The 22362-nt window shown below is 43.2% G+C and overlaps 1 protein-coding gene across 8 annotated transcripts in view; it reads right to left on the bottom strand.

Annotated features, from left to right (window-relative positions):
- The window catches only part of LOC109484487 (probable voltage-dependent N-type calcium channel subunit alpha-1B), a 157441-nt gene that overhangs the window by 120778 nt on the left and 14301 nt on the right, over positions 1-22362 (bottom strand). For all 8 annotated transcript variants that reach the window (XM_019787757.1, XM_019787759.1, XM_019787761.1 and 5 more), the window contains exons 2-4: positions 21392-21522; positions 20645-20796; positions 16582-16818 (exon numbers count right to left, since the gene is read on the bottom strand). In XM_019787757.1, the coding sequence (XP_019643316.1) occupies positions 16582-16818; positions 20645-20796; positions 21392-21522 (520 nt within the window). The remainder of the gene's footprint in view (positions 1-16581; positions 16819-20644; positions 20797-21391; positions 21523-22362) is intronic.

The raw sequence follows: 22362 nt of genomic DNA, 5'->3' as shown, positions 1-22362 counted from the left end.
GTTCCTTATGTATGTATGTCTAAGTCAAGTAGTGCATCTTTTGTCTCCAATTTGCTATATACGTTTGTTATGTGTCTGTTATATCTTGACCTGTACCTAGCCCGTCGTGGCATGAATGTACAATAAAGGTATTTCATTATGACCCGGCTGGCCATTGCAGAATCTATTATGAAGGGTTCACCCGAGGATAGGGCCAAGTGACACTAATATTACACGGCACCGCGCACCGCTAGACGTGTGATGAAATTCCACGCGACCAAAAATGCGGGCTCGATATTAAACTTGGTCCAATCACAGTGGAGAGATATAAACAAAGTGCATGGAATGAAACTGACTCTGAAAGAAGATTCGATGATAGTTCGCATTTAGCTACGTGCGATGAAATGAATGATATAACCGTTTCAATTATAGCTACCTTAGCCTATATTAGAATGCCTAACTTTCATCTAGGTAATTCTACACATTACATGGTTTTCTCTCTCATTAATAAGTATGCGTGCGTGTTTGCATGTGTGTGTGTGTGTGGGGGGGTGCTGGTAGTCAATGAAAGAAAAACATAACTGACAACAATACAATATACCACGACAGTACTGGGTGCCAATAATCACCGTTGATCCAAAGCCTTGATTCTATGACAATGTTACTAGTGTGCAAACATTTTTGACTGATTCTAAACTTTTTTTAATCCTTTGTAATTATAATCCTTTTTGTAATATTTATATTCACAACACCCCTATCAGTCTTACTTGAAATGGAAACCTTTGGTCATTTGTTTACACATATTTAATTATTAATGTACATTTTTTCTTCTTATTCTGTGCTTTATGTATTGTTTTCTGCGTTGGTGGCGGCATGAAAATAAGTTTAAATCTTGAGTATGCCGTCGCCATGTCTTGTCATTAAAGTTTGCAGTAACATAGAAATAATAATATGCAAGAACGAATGTATAGTAGACAAACTATGTAATGATGTTTCCAGATGTTTCAAAAAGAGAGAAGAAAGGGTAACTAACAGTAGATGGTAGGTAGTATATAGTATTGTTGTATTATATAGACTCCCAGCACTAGCATTAAAATATAGCGTTCCAGTATGCAATACTCATGTTTTTATCCTCTCGACCACATTTGGTCACATTTGTGCATTTGCACATTTGTGCATTTAGCCCACGTTTTCAGTCCGTTCGTTTACGTGAGCCACGACAGGTGCGCCGCCCACCCATGATGCAGCGCGCACGTACGTTGCTGACGTCATGACCGTCCATCAGTTCCATTGTCGTGACCTTCTGGTATGACGTACTCGGGAACAATGACCCAGATAGGATGGCAATCGATTTGACAATCGCTAGATCATCTGAACATTTCTGGCCTCTTTAATGGCATCCAATGCGATTTCAGGGCAGCAAAACTGGAAATATTTTGAATAAGGCATGTAGGTAAAGGACTAGAATATTGTATTTGAAAAATCGGGTTTCCAAGGTCTAAAAACTGCACTGGATGCCTTTAAACAGTTACCGAGAAATCCTTTGTTGTTGTTTTTTTTTTTGTTATATTTTGAGCTATTTGGGTCTTCAATTTATAAGTTAGAGAAGACATGTTAATTGTCGTACTATTTTGTGTGGGACAATATATCGCTCGAACATCTAAATATCTCTAGCTTCTTTAAACAGTTACATCAGAATCATTTATAACATTTATTGAGCTAACAAACATGTACTTGGGTCTTCACCTTAGAAAAGATAATGTTAGTTGACATGTTTTTGTGGTAAGATATTCTGTGCATCTCCTCACACTATAGCTAGACGTTTAGGAATTCTATAGCAGGAATATGACCCCACCGGGGTCTCTGTGTAGGTGAAAAGATCGATGAGGTATTTTACGACGCCATGCAACAAATGCGGCGGGCGGCTTTCTTTAGCCGCCATTTTGCATTCTATCTCTACACGTAGAAGTAGGGTATTTGCTCTCAATACACAATCAAGTCGAAACAGTAGCCTCTGCAGGCTTATAAAACTGGGGGTTTGGTGGTCTTCGGCTGTTTTCTGATCAGCCCAGTTCTAAAAAAAAACGGGGTAATTCAACCAGGCCGGCTATGTTGTCTATATGCAATCAGAAAATAACACATAAAAGATCCCAAAGACCTGAAGACCCCCCAAAACCCCCAGTTTTTGGCATGCTATGGAGGCTATGGAAAGAGGTGAATGCTACTGGTGGCATTTTTAGTAGCTCTACGCATTTCAGCTGTGTTAACAGTTTTCTAATGGTAGCTCAACGGAAAACGACATTTTTAGCCGCCATTTTGGATTCTATCTCTACACATAGCAGTAGAGTATTTGCTCTCAATACACAATCAAGTCAAAACAGGTGAATGGTACTGGTGGCATTTTTTAGTAGCTCTACGCATTTCAGTTGTGTTAACAGTTTTCTAATGTTGACTTTAACAAATGCGACGGGGCCGCCATTTTGGATACTGTCCCTATATGTAGTACTAGTTAGTATGTATTTGCCTTCAATACACAATCAAGTCGAATCTGGTGAATGGTACTGGTGGCATTGCTGGTTGAATAACTCCACACATTTCAGCTGCGTTAACAGTTTTCTAATGGCCAGGCTCAACGGGAAAACGGTTCGCTGTAGGCAGTAGCTTTAGAAAATGTACTTGCCTCTAGCATAGCTGACGACGCCCTTTTAAAAAATGAACAATTTGCAGCCTAAGCGCCCGGAATGGTTAATCTACTGGGAAAATGTCGCCATTTGGACTACAGGACTGTAATAGGGACACCTGGGTACCGCTGTCGTAATGGCGTGTTGCTATGACAACGGGGTGTCGCCATGGCAACGGGGTGAACCGATCGTCTGATACGAGATGGCCGGGCACGTTTGGAGCATAAATACTCCCCCCGATTTGAAACCATCGGAGCATCGATCCACAGAAGCAATCAGTATGTCTAGAGCCCGTTTTCCCGTTTTTATGGCACGCCCCATCAAAGGCTCTGATGTAAAACGGAGTGCTGCTTTCAAGATATAATCGTAAAATAAGACGGAGGACGCTTATATGAATCGGCTGGCGAGAGAATGCTTCGTATCGAGGCGGGGCAGTTGCAAAGGAGGGATCTATAAACGTCGTTTGGCACTCACGTGGTCTTTCACGAAATGGCTGATGGATAAAATAAATCAAACATGATCCTTAGGATACGTTTGTGAAGATTAATCATCCAGGATAATACTAATAAGAAAAGTTTGAATCTTTACTTCTGGATAAAATAAGAAAATAATGTCAGACGTTTCAGACGCCGTCCGGCATCTTTCATCAGTGAAATATTCGTTCTACCGCAATTTTGAATATTTCACTGATGAAAGATGCCGGACGGCGTCTGAAACGTCTGACATTATTTTCTTATTTTATCCAGAAGTAAAGATTCAAACTTTTCTTATTATGATCCTTAGGAGTTCACGGCCGCTACAGAATTGTAGATGAAGCATTTTTCTTTCTCGTGATTATTTCGAACTGCGCTGTTTAAGAAAGCTGACGATGCAGCTAGCTTTTCGTGCCATGTGCCACGTAAGAGTTATTCTGCATGCGTGTACTGTACATCGTTAAGGTCGAGGGAAACGTGCTCAAATTGGACAAAGGAAGGCAACAGATCACGAAAATCTGCTTCGCGACGTAGAAACAATGTAAAAGAAGCTTACGGCATTTTCTGTGAGGAAGAAAATGCTTGCATAGAACTTTCGCCAAAGACCTCCAAGATCACCCCCATTTCCTGTGACTGACCTTTTGACTGTCAATCTTCCCCTACCTCTGTCTGGAAAAGCACAAACAAACAAACAAACAAACCCAAAGCTCAACCACCCAAAACAATACTTCCATACCGGAAGTATTCTAATGTACAGTAGGCCAAGGTTGCATGCCCTTCAAGCTCACCCCATTTCCTGTTATTGACCTATTTGAGTCATTCTGACTCTCTGTCAATATTCTGTCGGGGCAAGCAGCAGACACACAAACCAACAGCTCAGCCACCCAAAACAATACTTCCGTAAACCCGGAAGTACCCTAATGTACTGCAGGCTAAACATAGATAAATGTGTGTAGGATTATATCTAAGAGCACACAGGATTATCCTAAGCACCCACACGTCAGTACCAATTTGCTGACACGAAGGTCATGTACATTGACTGGTAAAAAAAAATGAAAGGCGGGAAAATAAAAGGCGGGAAAAAAAGGCGGGAAAAGCACTGGAGGACTAGCCTCTACCAGGCTTCGGGAGGCTGCCGGAAAGAGTAGAAATTTGCCAAATAGAGAGATGACATGCGAAGGGAGTTGGTCCGCTAGAGAATACATAGTGCGGCAAAATGTACTCTCTAGCGGAACAACTCCATCGGCATGTAATATCTCTATTTGGCAAATTTCTACTCTTTCCGGCCGCCTCCCGAAGCCTGGTAGAGGCTACTGGAGGACAGCAGTTGTCCCTCTGGTCCCCGATCGTTTGGAAACCCTGTCAGTCGAACCGTGGGATTGTGGGTAAGAGGGATCTCCAGTTGACAGAAAATCGATTTTCGTGGTGTAGCTGTGAGTAAAGACATCGCCTGTCGCACCTAGTCAACCTTCTGAAACATTAGGAGTCGTACTGGGATGATGTTGCGACAGGTTTCGACAGGGAAAGACCAGGGAATGAAAACAAGTCTGACAAGCCCAAATCTGGGCCGGTTCTCCAAGGATGCCCATCTTCTGTCGTATTCAGTCACCCTTCTGAAACATTAGGAGTCGTACAGGGATGATGTTGCGACAGGATTTGACAGGAAGAGACCGAGTATGAAAACTTGTCAAATCTGAGCCAGTTTTCCAAGGTTGCCGACCGTCTGTCGTATTCAGTCACTCTTCTGAAACATTAGGAATCGCACAGGGATGATGTTGTGACCGTGTTTGACAGGGAAGACCAGGAAATGAAAACTCGTATGACAAGCTCAAATCTGAGCCGGTTCTCCAAGGTTGCCGACCGTCTGACGTACAATGTATTCAGTCACCCTACCGAAACATCAGGAGTCGCACTGGGATGGAGTTGTGACCGTGTTTGACAGGGAAAGACCGAGTATGAATACTCGTCTGGCAAGCTCAAATCTCACAGAGCCGGTTCTCCAAGGTTGCCGACCGTCTGTCGTATTCAGTCACCCTTCTGAAACATTAGGAGTCGTACAGGGATGAAGTTGCGACAGGATTTGACATGGAGAGAGGCAAGGAATGAAAACTCGTTTGACAGGCTCAAATTTGAGCCGGTTCTCCAAGGTTGCCGACCGCCTGTCGCACCCAGTCAACCTTCTGAAACATTAGGAATCGCACAGGGATGTAGTTGCGACAGGGTTTGACAGGGAAGACCAGGGAATGAAAGCTCGTCTTGCAGGCTCAAATCTGAGCCGGTTCTCCAAGGTTGCCGACCGTCTGTCGTATTCAGTCACCGTTCTGAAACATTAGAAATCGCACAGGGGTGATGGAAGCTCCTTGGATGATGTTGTTGTGACAGGGTTTGACCAAAAATCATGGAAGCTCCTTGGTTTGACAGGGAAAGAGGGGGGAATGAAAACTCGTCTGACAAGCCCAAATCTGGGCCGGTTCTCCAAGGTTGCCGACCGTCTGTCGTATTCAGTCACCGTTCTGAAACATTAGGAGTCGCACAGGGATGGAGTTGCGACAGGATTTGACAGGGAGAGACCTTGGATGAAAACTCGTCAAATCTGGGCCGGCTTTCTGAGGTTGACGACCGTTTGGCCCCGAGTACTGGAGCCCCGCCAAAGCTTCTGCTAAACCAGCTTAGACAGGCAGTCCTTTTACACACAGGCAAGCCGCGAGCTTCCGTCCCCTCCAATGGCTTCATTCACGCCCGGCCTAGCCTCCACCAGACTCCTTTGCAGGCTGAATAAATAGTAGAAATCGGCCTAAAAAGGGGATATCATTGGCCAGAGGAGTTGGCCGCCCAGAGAAGCTCCATTTGCCTGCACGGATGTAGCTTCTCTGACCAATGATATCCCCTTTTTAGGCCGATTTCTACTATTTATTCAGCCTGCAAAGGAGTCTGGTGGAGACTATAGCTACCCGCCCCCATCGACATGACTGCTAACACAATCATATGAATATTTCCCATTCAAGTTCATTTCCGCAAACTGGGCCCTATGAATTCTCCGTCTGACGAAATTACTGCCGGCCCAGCCCGACACGTTTCAAGTACATTTCAATTTCAGCAAAGCTGGGCCCATCGGCAGAAATACGATCTGTGGATAAAGGTTTACTTCAAATGGGCTTGCCGTTCTCGTTCTGTCCATTGTCCGTTGATAGACTCTGAAACAAGAAGCATAGCGCTGTTCAGCAGTAATGTCCGTAATGCCACTGACAGCGTATGCGGTATCTCAGTAAGTAATAATGTTACAGTGGAGAAACCGCTGACCATATCGAATCGTTGGGATATGTAATTCTATTCCACAATCTGTAGTCATCGTTTTTTATGGTGCTCCGGGTCGGGTATTGTTTAAGATGGGATTTCGGATGGCCTTTCGGCTTAACTTCCGGCTTTGACACTTTAACCTACGTGACATTCAGACAGTCTGGAGCCAGGCGTGCCATGGGAGTCGGGACGGAAGGATCAGGTCTTAGACAAGGAGAGGGGAAGAATGGAATATGGGGCGTGTACTTCCTTTCGTTAAAAGCAGTTCAAATGCAACATTGTTTCTAGCCTCCGTAGCAGGCTATAGAACTGGGGGTTTGGTGGTCTTCGGCTGTTTTCTGATTAGCCCAACGGGGGTAATTCAACCAGGCCGGCTATGTTGTCTATGTGCACTCAGAAAATAGCACATAAAAGCTCCCAAAGACCCTGAAGACCCCCCCCCCCAGTTTTTGGCATGCTATGGAGGCTACATTGTTTCGTGGTCTATTAGCATCTTCCTCTGTTTAAATGTTAGCATATGTTGCCAAGGAGAACCTTTTGAAGATATCCAGGTGGCTTTATATTGTAACAGACAGAACGGCGAGGACTCTGGACCACTCGAAAGTGTATCAAATCTATACATATTCAAATGCAAAAGCTCTTACAATACAAAATAGGTATATTCATAAAATACTGTTTTGTTATTAGAAAAAGTGCTTGGCCCTACTTGATTGTATACTGTATTGGCTCTTGATGTTTAGTAATTAGGATGTTAATTTTCATTCTATACCCTTCTATGTTCTGTATTATGTCGCTGCCATACGTTGTATCATGTACAATTGTCGTGCAATAAAGTTCTTCTTCTGAACAGAACATACAGAATATCAAGTGAGGTATGACGTTTAACTGTCGTATCAGGGGACAGACGTACCGGACGTCATGATAATCATTGCGTGCGTAGCTTTTACGAATTGACGTCATTTTAGAGGGAATTTACAAGCAAGTTTTACGTCTAACAATTGTTTTTATATCATACATTTCTTTCCACTCTACAAAACGACATCAAAACGCTCCATAAAACAACAAGACAGCAGTTCTATTGGACAGTGTCGATTGGAAGAGAATTGCGTGGGGCCATAGAACTAAGTTGTCTAGCATTAGAGAAAAAGTCCCTGTCTATAAAGGCTATACAGTCCGAGACCTGGTTTACAATGAGCCCTGGCTATCATTGCAATACCTGTATAAATACCATATAACTGCAACCCCACGCTATATTATAAAAGTAAATCAACGCCCTACTCAATTCCTTTGGATAGAGAATTTAAGAATGAAGATATAGTAAAAATCAAATATGATGCCTAGAATTTCTTCAGGCGGTTTCGGTAATGGATATATATGACATCTCAACGCCGGGAACTTAATACGACAGTTCTATTGGGCTGTGCCGATTGAAAGAAAGTTGCATGGAGCACAGAACTAGTTGTCTAGCATTGGCAAGTGTCCTCGAAAAAGGGCCCTGGCCATCATTGCAATACCTGTATATTATAAACGAAAATCGACGGCCTATTCATTCAGAGAATTTAAGAATGAAGCCGTCATGAAGATCAAATACGATACCTAGAATTTCTTGACGCGGTTTTGGTGATGGATATACATTAAACATATACATGTATGACATCTCAACACCGGGAATTGTAAGTGGCATGGGGCCTAGAACTAGCTAGTTGTCTAGCATTGGCAAGTATCCTCGAAAAAGGGCCCTGACCATCATTGCAATTAGCCTGGTTACCAAACCTATTATAGCTCCCGAGTCCTACATTTGCGGAGAGGATGTAGGACTCGGGAGCTATAATAGGTTACTAACCAGGCTACATTGCAATACCTGTATATTATGGACGAAAACCAACGCCCTATTCATTCAAAGAATTTAAGAATGAAGCCATCATGAAAATCAAATACGATTCCTAGAATTTCTTTACGCGGTTTTGTTAATGGATATACATTAAACATCTGACATGATCTCAACGCCGGGAACTTAATGCAGATGGAATGCCAGCAATCCCAGGACACACCGCTGCCCTTCTATCCACTGATCCCAGCTCATTAATAATTAATGAGCAGGTCAAGTTAACCTGTAGGCTGTAGGAGCAGCAGCCAATGTGATTTCAGAGCAGCAAAACTGGAGATATTCTGAATATGGCAATCTTTGTGATATTGACACACACATTTCAACCAGTAGTTCATACTTTGCACATTTAAAACTGCAAAAACAAGCCCCAAAGCAAGATGGGTGGTACCCTAAAAATCCCAGAGCCCTTCAAGTAACCATTTTCCGTCGACGTCAGAATTTTGGGTATTTGCACTCCAAGAGGTTCAATATACATAGGGGGTTAGTGTGGTTTTCTGTATCTGTATCAGTATAGCCGGTATAACCGCTCTTCGGCGTAACACACCAGTTTTAACTCTGTATGTAGATAAATGACTAGAATATTGACTTTGAAAAATCTAAGCCCTAAAAAACTGCACTGGGTGCAATTAAATTTCCCCACAGAAGGCCTGACGTTTGACAGACCCACAAACCAAACACAAGATGACCCAGAGATACGGCTGCTTCATGCGATTAGGATCGGACTTTTGTCTGGTGTAAATACGATAAGGAAAGTATAAAATACGCTGACTCAGCTGCTAGGAACCCTAGGAACCCTAGCCTCTACCAGGCTTCGGTAACGAAATGGGAATTTGAGAAGTATCCATGCCATAGCCTAGTATTAGCGGTCAGAATGCCGACTTCGACACAATCGCTTATCTTGGGGTTCTGTTATGTAATTCTCTATAGGAAATGAGAAAAGAAATGATATTGTGAGAAGTTTCCCTGCCATAGCCTAGTTTCAGCGGTTGCTGACAATGACACAATGGTCTATGTTCTATCTTCGGATTCTGTTATGTAATTCTACGTATAGGGAGAGTAACGAAATGAGATTGTGGTAAGTATCCTGTCAGAGTCTAGTTTCAGCCTTTAGAGTGCTGAATATAACGCAATCTCTTATCATTTCATTATCTTGGAATCCTGTTATGTAATTCTAGACAATGTAGAGGGAGGGTAACAAAATGAGATTGTGAGAAGTGTCCCATAGAAACACCGTTAGGAAGCTGGGCGGGGAAAGAGCCTAGTTTTAGCGGTTAGAATGCTGACTATGACACAATCTTTTATCTTGGAATTCTGTTATGTAATTCTATGAAGAGGGAGGGTAACGAAATGGGAAGTTTTCCTGTCAGAGTCTAGTTATAGCGGTCAGAATGCTGACAATGACACAGTGGTGTATTTCTTATCTTGGAATTCTGTTATGTAACTCTAGACTATCAGACTGAGAGGGTGGGTAACGAAATGAGATTGTGAGAAGTGTCCTGTCAAAGCCTACAAGTAGTTTCAGCGGTTAGAGTGATGACCATGACGCAATCTCTTATCATTTCATTATCTTGGAATTCTGTTATTTAATTCTAGACTATGTAGAGGGAGGGTAACAAAATGAGATTGTGAGAAGTGTCCCATAGAAATATCGTTAGGAAACTGGGCGGGGAAAGATCCTAGTTTTAGCGGTCAGAATGCTGACTATGACACAATTTCTTATCTTGGGATGCTGTTATATAATTTTATGTAGAGGGAGGGTAACGAAATGGGAATTTGAGAAGTTTCCCTGCCATAGCCAGAATGATGACTATGACGCAATGTCTTATCTTGGAATTCTGTTATGTAATTCTAGACTATCTGACTTGAGAGGGTGGGTAACGAAATGAGATTGTGAGAAGTGTCCCATAGAAATATCGTTAGGAAGCTGGGCGGGGAAAGAGCCTAGGTTTTGTAGTTACATGTAGAATGCTGACTATGACACAATCTCTTATCTTGGAATTCTGTTATGTAATTCTATATAGAAGAAGAGTAACGAAATGGGAATTTGAGAAGTTTTCCTACCATAGCCAGAATGATGACGATGGCACGATGTCTTATCTTGGTATCCCATAGAAATACCGTTAGAAAGATGGGCGGGGAATGCCTTGTCTTGAAATTCTGTTATGTAATTCTACGTGGAAGATGAGCAAAGAAATGAGATTGTGAGAAGTGTCCAATAGAAACATCGTTAGGAAGCTGGGCGGGGAAAGAGCCTGACTATAACACAATCTCTTATCTTGGAATTCTGTTATGTAATTCTACGTAGAAGATGAGATTGTGAGAAGTATCCCATAGAAATACCGTTAGTAACCTGGGCGGAGAAAGTAGAGACTGTAGAAATGACCCTATCCTCGCTGCCGTAATGGCGGCATAATGACACCGAACCCACGGCGGGCGGGCTAAACGTTTGCCTTGATGCTTTCATCCGGGATGATTGACGTGCAGTTCGGACGATAAGAAAGAAAATTAGACCGCCGATATCGGGCCGAGCTATTCCACCGAGGGCCGGACGATAGATGAGCCAATGCGCCGTGGGGTGAACGAACTCTTCGGCTCCCTTATAAGGCCACACCGCCTTAATGTTATAGATGACATCCTCTGAAGACTCCCAAACTAGTTCCCACGCCAAAACTAAAAATTCTACTAAACCACAGGAATACAAAGCTCAGGTATTGTGAATATGCGGCATATATCGGGCAGATCTATTCCGCCAAGGACCGGACGATAGATGAGCCAATGCGAGGCGGGGTGAACGACCTCTTCTCCCTTATAACTAGGCTGTGCTGGTTTAAATATAACATATAACATATAACTAAAGCTGTTCATTCCTAAATCCAAGAGATTCTGTATCTCTTCCAGCTGAGCCACACTAAATGCCGAATTGCATTGGGATAAGACTATCCAGTTGCGTATTGTGGATATACAGAATGTGCCTGTCCATGGTGCTGACTCAACTATCCAATGCCCACCATCCTAACGGTGCATTTCAATCTCTGATACCAGTGACGAATGTGCTATACGTGCGCAGCGCTATCAAAATGCACGTTTTAGAAACAAAATGTATGTGATGTGGCCTGGGAAGTGAGAGATTTATCTATTTATTTTCATATCGATTTATTTATCACGTCAACCCTTGCGTATATTCAAGACTTGTATATACAAGATATTCAGCGTGCCAAAAAGCAGTTACTCAAGCAACTGGATATGATTTTGGAAACGGTCAGCAAAGATATTTAGCAACCACCGTGTAACACCCTAGACCAACACTAGTAACAGTAGCCATATAAACCTCATGCAATCCACCATTGAAACCGGGAATTCATGCATGGAATAGATACACGTATTTAAGGTCCAGGCGTTACAGCCAAATACCTATTCTATACAGTCAGAACACAAATTGCTTTCCGAAATAGATACATTCTCTCGGACTGCAGAACAAAATTGAAAGGTATTGATACAAAATCATTTCGCCAAGATACGAACAGGCAACTTGAAAGTCTACACGAGAGTTATTTATTAGCAAACGTAAAGAATTAATGAGGAAGTGAGTTACGGTTACACGATGTAAACTATAGACAGGTGGGGGATTTGTATTCGTCGTTAAGGCCACAGCAAGTAATTTTTATGGATGACATCAGCGCACACATTAATTTTCGCCTGATTTCGGAAAAAAACACAAGAAATTTTGTTGCCTTCTGACAGTGGTCACCAAGCCCAAATGGGCAAAGATGTCTGTTGCCATGCAGGAAGGTGGATGGCAGAGAGGAGAGACGAGAAAAGGCTCTGATGTAATGTTTTGTTTCTTACTTTGATGCAGTGATGTGTGATGTTCGCTGTGTACATGTGATGTTCCCACTGAATTAAAACCATATATACGATGTTTGAGTAAAAATTTTGAAATGTTGGAACCTTGTTTTTTTCGCCAGCTCGCATTAGATTTGGAGTCTGCGAGGATGTCATCCATAAACTTTACTAACTGATAAATCATGATATACTTGAAGTTGACGCGGTGATGTTTTTCAGTCAAACCAGCAGCACTAGAACGACGTGCTTTGCACCACGTACGTACGTTGTTTTGAGTCCTACTCAATCTGCGTTTTACACAGTTATTAAAGCAAGAAGGTCTCTCCTAAAATCTTTATACAATCTACTCCACTCTATGTACCCGGCGGTTTTAATATACATTTTTTATATGAATCTTTATTGTATGTTCTTGCCCACATGGGCTATATGCACAAGAGGATATGCAGTATGCAAAACATGAGTATTTCGTACTGGAATGCTATATTCTAAGGCAAAGTGCTAGGAATCTATACATTAAAACAATACTATATACTACCTATCATAATTTGAACCCCGGGCGTCAACATGCCATCACTTTTCATTCAAACTAGCACAAGAGAACGTCGTGCTGTTTTGAGTCCTACTCAATCTACGTTTTACACAGTCATTAAAGCAAGAAGGTCTCTCCTAAAATCTTTATACAATCTACTCCACTCTGCACGCACCCGGCGGTTTTAATTTGTATACCCGGCGTCAACATGCCATCACTTTTTTATTCAAACCAGCACAAGAGAATGACTGCACAAGAGAACTACGTATGTTGTTTTGAGTCCTACTCAATCTGCGTTTTACACAGTCATTAAAGCAAGAAGGTCTCTCCTAAAATCTTTATACAATCTACTCCGCTCTACGCACTCTACGTTTTAATTTGTACCCGGCCGTCAGCATGCCTTCACTTTTCAGGTCGTCATTAACAGGGGCTCAGGGGTTTTACACGGTCGATGACTCATTTTACCCAAGGGTCATTTCGCGCAAGAAAGCAAGATGGCGGCGGCACATTGCAAGGTGCACCTTTTGCTAGCCTCCATAGCATGCCAAAAACTGGGGGGTTTGGGGGGCTTTGGGGTTTTTATGTGCTATTTTCTAATTGCATATAGGCAACATAGCCGGCCTGGATGAATTACCCCCGTTTTTTTTGTTAGAACTGGACTAATCAGAAAACAGCCGAAGATCACCATATCCCCAGTTCTATAAGCCTGATACGGAGACTAACCTTTGCAAGAATAACAGAAATGTTATAACTCTGTACATACAAAAAGAAAACAGGCGAAGTAGCTACACTGACCTGTTCGGTGTTTCAAGAAATAACGATATGGGATGAATATTTGAGGTATGTAGGTTTATTTGGAGGATTGCCTAATATTTTTTACGCCAATTAATCATTTATAAGTTCCGCGTTGCGCTGCTCAGCTAGCAAGTACCCGGAAACGTGTTTAAGTATCTGAAAAACATAAAAGTTTATGATGGTGTTTGAACAGCTAAAGGCTAACGCGCTACGTCAAATTAGTAAAATTCATATCGTGCGTAAATATCACGAGCGCTATTTCTCCCCTATTAAAACCATCGGTGCACGATCTCGTATATAAAAGCTCTGAAAATTAATCATATCATATTTGGTACATGTTGAGAGCACTTTAATTTATAGGGAATTGGTTTGAGATAAGAATGGGCAAGATTACTAGTACCCCCCCCCCCCGTGCTGTCACGGTGCCAAGTGCTTTCTTTAATTTCCTGCGCGATGTAATGTATCGTGTTGGAGTCGCGACCGAGGGCCAATCCACGCTTGCTGTGTCCCATGTAATTGTGTTGAGTACACTCTGGAAACAAGGTGGAGGGTAGCCTCCGTAGCATGCCAAAAACTGGGGGTTTCGGGGGTCTTCAGGGTCTTTGGGAGCTTTTATGTGCTATTTTCTAATTGTATATACTATAATACAACATAGCCGGCCTGGTTGAATTACCACCGTTTTTAGAACTGGGCTAATCAGAAAACAGCCGAAGACCACCAAACCCCCGGTTCTACAAGCCTGCTACGGAGGTTAGTGGAAGGTATGTGTGTGTGTGTGTGTGTGTGTGTGTGTGTGTGTGTGTGTGTGTGTGTGTGTGTGTGTGTGTGTGTGTCTGTGTGTGTGTTGTTTGCCAAGTCAGGTAGTCCCTTGTCCTGAGGGAGACACTAAGTATGCGGCGTAACGTCGTATGTTACAGTAGATATCTCTAACATATACATCATTGCATGGGCGGATATTTTTTCCTGAATTCTCTTAACTGAGGTATAAAGAATAAAAATAAAAAGGTGTGTACAGAATGCAAATGGCGGAAGCTGGCGGAAAGAGCAGACTTAAGAGGCCCTTAGGGACGAGCCAGCGCTCGCGCGGCTGTCGGTTGTCCATTGTATGGGGAGAATCGGTGGTAATTACTATAAAATGCAGCACAATGTGCCACGGCGGATTCATACGCTGTGACGGTATTTGCGTGCCCATACACGCGTCCCATGTACATACACACAGCCCTGACCGTGACCCTACCGAGCCCTGAGCTACCGTTCTGCTGTAGATTCGCCGTTTTATAAAATCGTTTCAGCGCACGTCGGCATTTTACTGGGTCTAATCTATCAGCGAGGGCGTGTCCGTGTGTAGCATCTCTAGGGAGGAGGGCGGTAGCCTCCACCAGACTCCTTTGCAGGCTGGATAGATAGTAGAAATCGGCCTAAAAAGGGGGATTTAATTCGCCAGAGGAGTTGGCCGGCCAGATAGCCTCCGTAGCAGGCTTATAGAACTGGTGGTCTTCGGCTGTTTTCTGATTAGCCCAGTTCTAAAACCGGGGTAATTCAACCAGGCCGGCTGTGTTGTCTATATGCAATCAGAAAATAGCACATAAAAGCTCCCAAAGACCATGAAGACCCCACAAACCCCCAGTTTTTGGCATGATATGGAGACTGCGGCTAGAGAGGGTCCATTTGCCGTGCAGGGTACTATTTATTCAGCCTGCAAAAGGAGTCTGGTGGAGACCAGAAGGGCGAGGAGAGATGGAGAGACGAGCGGAGGATGGACACAAGATGTACAGGGCGTGGAACCACAACTGTCTCGGTTTATTTACGGTAAAATTAACAACAGCTAGCGGTTTACGACTTCAGCTATGCTAGAGTCACCCCGGTCTTGCCATAGGCTCCACCAGACTCCTTTTGCAGGCTGAATAAATAGTAGAAATCGGCCTAAAAAGAATGTAGCTGTGCAGACAAATTTGATCCTCTCTGACCGGCCATTTCCCCTGGCCTGCTACATTCTTTTTAGGCCGATTTCTACTATTTATTCAGCCCACAAAAGGAGTCCGGTGGAGACTAGTCTTGCCAACCGATATCATCTGCGTTGCCGCAAATCCAGTAAAACAGAGAAATCCCCGTAAAACGTCTATTGGACACATATTGGACAATATGTACGGCGGTAAACGGAGCGTGTATGAAGAATTCAATTTTCACCGAACCTTTGGTCTTCTGTAATACCCAGCTTTCGGTAGAAGGGGGGGGGGGCTGCTGACAGTATGTAATGTACGTGTACATAGGGAACTAGTCTCTACCAGACTAACTACGCTGGTTATTTATATATAGGAGAATATTTTCCAGGGGAGTTTGGCCGCCTTGTAGGTTTGACTGGCCGCGGAGGGAAAGAAACTACCGGACTCCCTTGGCCAATTTTACTCTCTTTTTTGCCGAATTCTACGATCCGTATTCCCGTAGAAAGGCCTGGTGGAGGCTAATAGGGGATCCACGAAGGAGCAAAATGAGAGAGAAGCATACGGAATAGCGCGGAAGGCAGTGCGCTGTGTTGCTAGGCTTGTACATGTATGATGGCGGCCGGCCTGGCTCGTTACAGCGTAATGTTATGCCGGCTATGGCTGGCACGGACGCCCCATTACCTGTCACAATATGGAACCGGCTATAACGCAATGCGCTGGCTGTACATACAACTCATTACACCCACACATACACCGTTAATTAGCCCAATCACCGCGGACAACACACATGTACATCCATCACCATATATTCCTATATGCCAGAATAAGGCTGTACATATACCATGCATGCATGTATTATATGGGCGAACCGTCGCTATTTAATAATACACGCCTGTTTTCCCATTGCAGAGGGCGCTAGTTCGAAATTGCGGGGTAAAAAAATGCATCGCTGCGGACTAAGGCGTCAAATGCCACATATTGTACACACATCAAAAGTTGATACATATAACAATAGCATTTGATACTATTGTTGTGACAAAAACACACAAAGAGCGGAGACATGGAAACACACATTAAACATTTACGTCTATATATATAACACTACAGGTGTTGCATTACATACAACACGTAGGTTATAACAGTGAAAGGATATCCCCACTCTGTTATCCTCTTGCAGTACCTCCGGATGATGTTGTCCTCTCGGAGGATGAAGAGGGAGCGGTTGTCGGTGATGCAGTTCTTCTGTGCGGGAATGGGGTTGTAATAGGCCATGGTGCGGGCCCGTCGGGCCACCGTGTGCTTGTATTTCCGGCGTTCCTCCAGTTGCCGCCGCCTCTCCTCCGGATTCATGGCAGGGCCACCAGCCCCGGACGCCGAGAAGGAAGCCATCCTGGATAACAGAAACACGCAGAAGCTGAGAGAACGCACAGCTCAGCACCACGGCACTGCTCATAAATCCTAAAGGTTCCTGGTTCGAATCTCACGTACGTCGCATGGCTACCGGCGGGGCTAGGGAGACGGGGGGACCGAGGACGGTCATGCCGGGCCGGGCTTTAGGCCCATTTTTGGCTGAGAAAGGCTCTCACAATAAAGACGTCCATACGCAAGGCGGCCAGGAATACATTATTTATCCGTGCGGCACAGTAGCAGGTTGTTGTGTCCTTAACTAGCCAATCAGAGCGCGGAACGTACGAAGATGCGCCCCGCCGACCAATGAGGTGCCGCCCCCGTGGTGATGTCATCGACCGTCTCTTCAAACCCGCCTAATCTTTCAATTGAACATCACAAAACGATACATATCCACAAAAGCAACAATAGTCAATGTGTCCGTTTGATCAAACATTTTAGGCGAACGTATTGGTTCAGCCATATATAGTAAGCGAACTGTATAAACCAAATATTGCCCTTTTTTCTACCCGCTTAACAGTTCCAAGCATTGCATTACTACATTTTACACTTTCATTTTACCTGCAATGAATTGAATTTGACCATTTCAAGTCCATGTTTTAATTGACTTTTGAAATGATGGTATATTTTATGATTCACCATCTTTTTTCGTATGGTTTAATGTTAAAGTGTTTAACCATTTGAGCCTATGTAACAACCTGGGTCATTGCCCTTATATATGTGGACACTGCTGTTCGTGTGCTTTTGCTAATTATGTTTGGCGAAATCAACCGTAGATACGTAAATTCCGGGCGTACGCCGCAAGTAAGGTACGTGTTGTCTTTGCAAACACGGGGTCAATTTTACAGGCGCTTGTTCATGGCAAATTTGAACGCATTTACGTACACACACAGTCACTGGGCACGAAAAGAAGGGAGGAGGCTAGCCTCCGTAGCAGGCTTATAGAACTGGGGGTTTGGAGGTCTTCGGCTGTTTTCTGATTAGCCCAGTTCCAAAAAACAAGGGTAATTCAACCAGGCCGGCTATGTTGTCTATATGCAATCAGAAAATAGCACATAAAAGCTCCCAAAGACCCTGAAGACCCCCAGTTTTTGGCGTGCTATGGAGGCTAGGAGGAGGCGTGCATCTGAGAAAAGGCGATAGCGTGGCGTGCGGACACACCTTAACGGTCCTTGAGCACGAATGAAACGCTGTATCTACATGAATAATTTATCGTAGCCTCCCGGACAGAGTTATTTGTGAAATTAGAACCGAATAATGCTAGCTTCATTATGAAAATATGACATGGAATTAAGTATGAGCAACTTAATTGTTTGTGATAATCACACGACAACCGCTAATGTAAAAGCAGGCTAGTGTGTAATTCATGAAATTTTTTTTCAGGAAAAGCATATACGACATACACCGTACAAATTCAATAATAAAACTCCGACCTAACCGAATTGCCGGCGAATTAAACGTCGTGCTAATAATTTGTCTCTTCGCCCGCCTGTCAGGAAGATATCTTGATCGTTCCCGGGACCCAATTTGTGCGGAAAATACTGCTAAACAATATCGACATTTGCCCCACCATATGTCAGTAATGGTTTGACGTACTGCCTCATAAACCACCCAATTGCAACTAATGAACGGGTCATACCAACATTGTTCGACACGTACACGTACATTCTGACAGGGGCAGTGCATCAGTACACTGTACAGCGAACGACAAACGTAGGTCTCTGCAGAAATTAGAAAATATTAGCCTCTACCAGGCTTCGGGAGGCGGCTGGAAAGAGTAGAAATCGACCAAATAGAGAGATAACATGGCAAACTGTACTCTCTAGCGGACCAACTCCCCCGGCATGTTATCTCTCTATTTTGCCGATTTCTACTCTTTCCAACCGCCTCCCGAAGCCTGTTAGAGGCTAAGAAAATATTACAAAAAGGAAAACCGTTCCTCCTTCTGTCTCTCTACTTTCCACTTGTCCTCATTTTAATACAGCAACCCGAAAGCAAATGAAGCGCTCAGGAGTTAAGCACACACGGCATATGGCTCGTTGGAGAGATTTGTAGTCGGCGCATAATAGACGCCTTTTTGTGGTTCTAGCGTTTGTTCAAAGTGACGCGTGTGCGGCCGTAAATAAATCCTTTGCTACCTGACGGGGTCTCCCGGGGGAGTTCGGATCACCTTTTCACGGTGGAATGTCTATACGTATGTCCGCAAACCCCTCGCACGGAACGATGGTGTGAGAGCACGCGTCTGTTATGTTATGGTTTTGTTTGGATGGATGAAATGAATTCCGATGGGTTTACCAAGATGGCTATCTAGATCTATACAGAAATACGACCTCCTATATTACGACATACTCACACGATATCATCTTCTATACATTATATTATATATTCCGTTTTCTTTTACAAAAATTACACGGTAACTACCGTATTATTCTCTTGAATGTCACGGTAGTGTGGGCTCAAACTGTTGATATCAACTGCAGATATCAACTTCTATACATTATATTATATATTCTATATTCCTTTTTTTTGTACAAAAATTACACGGCAACTACCGTATTATTCTCTTGAATGTCACGGTAGTGTGGGCTCAAACTGTAACCCGTATCCTAGCTTCTTTGGCATTTGAGAACCAATTAGGAGGATTCAACGAATTCTTGGAAAAATATCTGCGGCGTTCCTGCTAAACCCGAGGCTTTGTAAGCATTAGTGTCGCCTGGCTTATCTACAGAGAGCAGAGGAGCAGTTTTATTTTCAAAATGGGTCCAAGATTTAGGCCGACTACCGCATGGGAATAAAAATCGATCGAGGGAGAAGCAACAAGATGGCAGCGACGCCTCCCATATGTTTCACGCCGCCCCCTAGCGGTAATATTGCCAATTACACGCACATTACGACGTCATTACATCCCTATTACACATTTTTCATGGATCGGTGAAACTGCGGCACTGTTCTGCGTTTTGTGGGACAACGCTGGTGAACAGAAGATACTGGATTTTTTTCATCGAGGAAAATGTATTATACTTTCAGTCAAAACTAATCTAGCATCAAAACAGCCGAGGGAAATAATAACGAATTTTTTTAGACGCCTCAGGGACAGAGCCTTCTTTATAGTGTTTAGGCCCGGTTTACTCCCTTGTGTTTACATATATTAACCATATAAAACAGATAATTTTAACAATGGAAAGAACCATTTTGTGTACATGTATATTGTTATAGACCGACTGTCATCATTTGACTGGAACGACATGGACTAAGAATATGCCTTATGATTTTAACTATTTGTTTTGGTTGATATGTTTTGTTTTATATGATTGATTACTTGTACTCTTTGTTTATATTATTTATTGTCTCTGCGTTTAATTATTTGATTAATTGTTAACTTTGTCACACAATGTACTTAATGTGATTTGCTTTAAAATTTATGTCTATAATTTCCTTTATAGCTTGCTTTGTTGGTCTACCTTTGAAATCAGTTGTCCTAAACTAAAGGTACTACCCAACCGTTTTAAGATCAATAAAAAGTATATCCGTAAATAATTTCATCAGGCTGGTAAACGACTGAATAGCAAAGTTCTTTCTATCACAACCATTTATTTTAAGTGCACTATGAACTATGTAACACCTTTAGTGCACTATGCACCAAGTAACATCTAGTGTCAGTGCACAGCAAACCGGTCAGAATTGCCCTGATGAAGATGACAGAAGGTCATTGAAACGTCGGCTTGAAAAATAAATGGTTGTGATAGAAAGAACTTTGCTATTCAATAAAAAGTGTAGATTGTAAACTTGATGGACAGCAGCAGACTTACTCGAGGTCCTTCTGCAGTGACGTGGTTGTTCGCGAGGCCTGTGACGCTATGGCCGTCTCCCTATGGCCTGACGTCAGCCCGTGCCGTCTGCCCATGCGCGGGGAACCCTCGTATTGGTACCCGACCTGCCCGCCGTCCAGCTGGTCCGGGACCTGAGGAAACAAACCGGAGGGATCGTTTTTTTGTTGTTGTTGAAAATGTCAGCAATTTTATTCTGATATATTGCAAATGTGCAATGATCCACCAGATACTATCTAACGTAATCATGACAAATAAGTGAAAAACTTGCTTGTAATGCTAGTAACATGCTCTGTTATCAACTGGTTGGAACATTGTTCTCTTTACATGCACAACTCTATCACATGACATTATTAACCAATACTGGTTCAGAATTGACAAAATCTTGTCTGCTGTTTTTGCATAAAATTCATGTCTACCCTGGCAAGACATGTATAGTGTAGTGTCACAACTTAACATGGAATGGAAGCGTCAAGGACTATACATCTTGATACAATACTCCAGTACAATATAAGCTTAAACAGGACATATTTTGCCTAGTACATGTATTTCCTCGTACCGAGTCACGTGTCTACAATCTGCAATGTTGCGTAATTCCTTGACAACGACTCGTGCCATGCAGTTCAAAAAGATACGTGACTCCAAAATTCTTTCAAAGCTATGATAAATTTTAGAGCTAAGTTTTATACAAATTTGTGGCAATTTTTTTTCTTCGTCGGACGAACTCACCGACAGCGCATTGGGATCATCGGATTGCATGATCTGCTCATGCGCAGAGTAGTCCCGCCGCATGGGCTGTTTCTTCTGCTCGACGTTGAACTTGATCAACCCAGAGGCGACATTCGCCAGGCTCCGGGACGCTGGGGAAACAGATAAACAAATAAATAAATAAACAAACAAACAAACAAACAAACAGTCAGACAGACAGACAGACAGACTTGATCAACCCAGAGGCGACATTCGCCAGGCTCCGGGACGCTGGAAAAAACACATCAACAAATAAACAAACAAAATTGATATACAGACATACACATATAATTGAGGATTAGGCAAATTGTACTTACCATGAAGGATAATCCCAATTATACCTCACACGAACTATTTGGGTATATCATTTACCTTATGCAGTATTTCCTATGCTTATCGCTAGGTGGCGCACGTGTACAAAGCTTTAATCGCAAAGCATCACGGGATATCATGACGTAATGACAATGTTCGCCGCCATTTGACGACGTGCGAGAAAGAGTCTGTGCTGTTCACCATGGGTGGGCATTTTCAGCTACTTGGAAGCTGAAGAACAGCAAGGGTGGGAAGATATACCCAAATAGTTCGTGTGAGGTATAATTGGGATTATCCTTCATGGTAAGTACAATTTGCCTAATCCTCAATTATACCTGCACACTCCCTATTTGGGTATATCATTTACCTTATACAGACTTCAGAGCCGTGGACAGCACAGCCTGGCCAAACGTGTGTTGGTTGTTGTCCCTCCTGTAGTACTTCAGGAAGGTAGACTCTCGTGACCAGTCCGCTGCATTCATGATGCTATGTAGAGACACCCCAGCAGCTGTAGCAGCTGAAGTGGATGCTCCTCGAGTGGAATGAGCTGAGAAAGTTGCTGTGTCAACACCTGCCGTGCCTAACACTGACTTAACCCACCTGGCCAGGGTCGCAGAACCAACTGGCCTGTGTGGTCTGCT

The sequence above is a fragment of the Branchiostoma belcheri genome, unplaced genomic scaffold (assembly GCF_001625305.1).
Source record: "Branchiostoma belcheri isolate BF01 breed outbred unplaced genomic scaffold, Haploidv18h27 scaffold7, whole genome shotgun sequence".
NCBI lineage: Eukaryota > Metazoa > Chordata > Leptocardii > Amphioxiformes > Branchiostomatidae > Branchiostoma > Branchiostoma belcheri.
The sequence above is the reverse complement of the archived record's forward strand: the minus strand, read 5'-3'. Positions and strand labels throughout refer to the sequence as shown.